Genomic DNA, 2,885 nt, shown 5'->3' with positions numbered 1-2,885 from the left:
TGAGGCAAGGTGAGGGTGGGAGGGGGCCGCAGGAGGCTGGGGTAGACGGCGGGGGGAGCGATGAGGCTGGGGAACATCATCGCCGGGGCCGTGCGCGGAGCAGGGCTGGGGCCGCTTGCTTGTTTGTTTGTTTGCTTTTTTGCTTTTGTTTTTCTGCTTTGCAAACCTCGTTTAGTAAAGATCCAGCTAGCAAGCCCGGCGGGGTTTTCTCTCTCTGCCCCTTCCTCCTGGACGATGGGTTTTATAGTGGTCAGCCCCGCTGAAGCTCTTTCAAAAGTGACAGCCCCAACAATGGGGTTCAACAAAGTTCTCCACTTGAGCTTCATTCAGGGCGAGCTCCGGGCTTCTTCATTGGTCCGAGGCTGCAATTTATGATTGGATTAGACTTCATAAGCAACCGGGGCACAATGGCCCCGCCACAAAGAAAGTGTAGTCATCAATTTTGCATATTGACCGCCTCTTTGGAATACAGCGCTCCAAAGGCTCCCAGCAGGGTTTTGTTCAGAGGCAACACACACAGGCTAATTAAATGCCTATTTAAAAGTTTCGAATGACATCTTGCCTCGTAGAAAGGGAATTATTTAAAGAAAGCACTAAATTTATTTGCCGCTCTCCTGCTGAGTTTAGGAAATCAATCAATAAATATTCATATAAACTTATCTGCGGGCTCTCAGAAAAGCACGGGGTTTGTGGAATGGAAAATACAACTTAGAAAACGTGGAACTAAGCTCTGTTGAGGGGAGGGGGGGAATAATCAGAGAGCGGACCCCGTCGTGGATTGAGCCCGTTCTGCCCCTTGCTATTGGTACCCGGCGAAATTTGTGTGTCCTTAGGCTTATTTTTCTGTCTGCAGGGTATAAACGTCCGGCGTATAAACCGAATTTGCGGAGTTAATCTGTACTTTGAGGATTCGAACTTCGCAAGAGTTTTGCGAACGTGTGCTCGGCCAGGAGGTTTGCTCGTACCAGACCGAAATGTAAGACCTGAATGTAGGAACTCCGCTCCGGGAAAAATCCAAACACTGGGAAGTGGAAAAGATCCCGACAGCTTTGTGGGACCCCGCCGGGTTCTCAATCTGTTGGTCTTCTTAAGCTCATCTACATTAAAAATAGTGGGAATAGCTCCCTGCGCCCCTGGAAATCAAAGCAAAGTTGTAGCGTTTGAACCCTTTTGGCTCTCCTGAGCCAGGCTCGGGTTTATCGGGATCGGCTCGGAGCCTTCTCGACGTGGCTGAATTCACCTGAACTCGCTTTACATCTGCGTGAGGGCAGAGTTCCGGGGGGTGTCTGAAGCCCCGAGTCCCTTAACTGCAGTGAGCGGGACAAGTGTCACCGCCTAACGAAAAAGTAGAAAACAGTTGTGGGTTTTGTGGGGGTTTTTTTGGCAGAGAGGTTTTGTTTGTGGTGGCAAACGTGGAAATGGGCGCTAGCTATTTTTCTTTGGAGCTGGGTAATGAAAGCAATTATTTGAGAGTGGTTTTACCTGATTTCTCTGTTAAAGACTGTAACAGATGTGTTAAATGTCCTATGTTTTAAAAGCACCCTATTCAGTCCTTTGGTGTGGCTGAACCTTTGCAAGCAGAAGTGTGCAGCTCAACCATGCAGCCTTTATCCTATTAACCATGAACTAACTGTCACCTTCAGCTGTTTTCCCTTTTTACTTTTTAACACAAAGCTTTCTCAAAAATCTTATTAACCAGCTTTATTTCTCTCGATGGTTTTTTGTCCGGACGTTTTGTGTTGATTATCTCCATGTCGATGCTTTAACCATTCAATAAAAGTGCATCTGCGATTTATATCACATTAGGGAAGAAAGAAAGTCTGTTAAACCTCTCCCTTGATTCAAATCAAAAAGTTATTTACCAGGGAGGACGGAATCAGCCCTGGAAATTGTATGATCCTGACAAGCTTTCCCGGTGCTGCTCCCCGGTCTCCAGCCGACGAGCATCTGCAGAAAGTAGCCTTGGAAGATCGGCTGTTTGAAAGCATCACTTTGAAATAAAACCTCGCTGGAGGTTCCCCCCCCACCCCCGCCCCTTCCCAGTTTTGTTAATCTTGATGCTTAGCAGGTAAAGGGGAAAAAAAAGGGGCAGAAAGGCGCGGGCACAGCCCAAAGGGCTCCGGGGGGTCCCCGGCACCTGCTCCCCCGCACCCGGGGGTGTAGGGGAGGGGGGGCTGCCCCGTCCTGCTCCGGGTACAGCTTTCCCTCTCCCCTATCCGGAGCAATCCGGGCTTATCTCGCTACCCTTTCACACGCACGGCTGCTCTCAAGGTGTTATTTAGCAAGCGAGTGGGACGGTAGCGCCCCCTCCCGCCTCCGGCATTTCCCAACACAGCCCCCCGAGTCTCGGAGCAGCCCGGGCGGATCCGAGAACACTTCGCTTTTTACAGTCATTATAAGTTCTTTTGAGATTATTTACTCCTTTCTTTACATATACATCGGGGGCATTTTGCCTGACTATAGACCAACTGCTGCTAATTTCTCTGGTTTAAAAAAGAGGGTCTGACATTTTCTGGAAGGTTGGGTCAAACACACGCTGGGGCACACGTGGACCCAGCGCCTTGGGATGCGTCTGAGCACACTCATAAAGAACTCCTTAAGCACCAAGGCAAAAGGGACTAGACATCTATTGAAAGGGAAGATAGACCATAAGAAACCAAGAAATCAGACGAAAGGATCTTATTTTAAGTGATCTCCTTTGGAAGTTCCTTTTCAAAGGCAGTGATCATTTAAGAGAAAGGGAATTCTAATGTCTCAGGATAAAACCTGTGACTAATGCCGTTTGACCTATGCTCATGCCGTTTTGTGCTTCCTGCCATTCATTTTAATGTCGTTATCTTCAAATTTATTTCTTAAAAGTCACTCACTTTCTTTGTCGCTTAAAA

General features: G+C 48.1%; 2 protein-coding genes across 2 annotated transcripts in view; one reads left to right on the top strand and one right to left on the bottom strand.

The window, feature by feature from the left end:
* DBX1 (developing brain homeobox 1) overlaps positions 1 to 80 on the bottom strand; it is a 3,565-nt gene extending 3,485 nt beyond the window's left edge. Inside the window, exon 1 of the mRNA XM_010007436.1 lies at positions 7 to 80. Coding sequence (XP_010005738.1) covers positions 7 to 80 — 74 coding nt within the window. The remainder of the gene's footprint in view (positions 1 to 6) is intronic.
* A 154-nt stretch (positions 81 to 234) lies between these two features.
* Positions 235 to 2,885, top strand: part of LOC104397475 (protein arginine N-methyltransferase 3-like) — a 116,720-nt gene continuing 114,069 nt past the window's right edge. The window contains exons 1-2 of the mRNA XM_010007435.1: positions 235 to 354; positions 854 to 1,077. Of these exons, the coding sequence (XP_010005737.1) occupies positions 235 to 354; positions 854 to 1,077 (344 nt within the window). The remainder of the gene's footprint in view (positions 355 to 853; positions 1,078 to 2,885) is intronic.

Source organism: Chaetura pelagica, unplaced genomic scaffold (assembly GCF_000747805.2).
Source record: "Chaetura pelagica isolate M959 unplaced genomic scaffold, ChaPel_1.0 scaffold401, whole genome shotgun sequence".
NCBI lineage: Eukaryota > Metazoa > Chordata > Aves > Apodiformes > Apodidae > Chaetura > Chaetura pelagica.
This window is presented reverse-complemented; position numbering and strand designations above follow the sequence as displayed.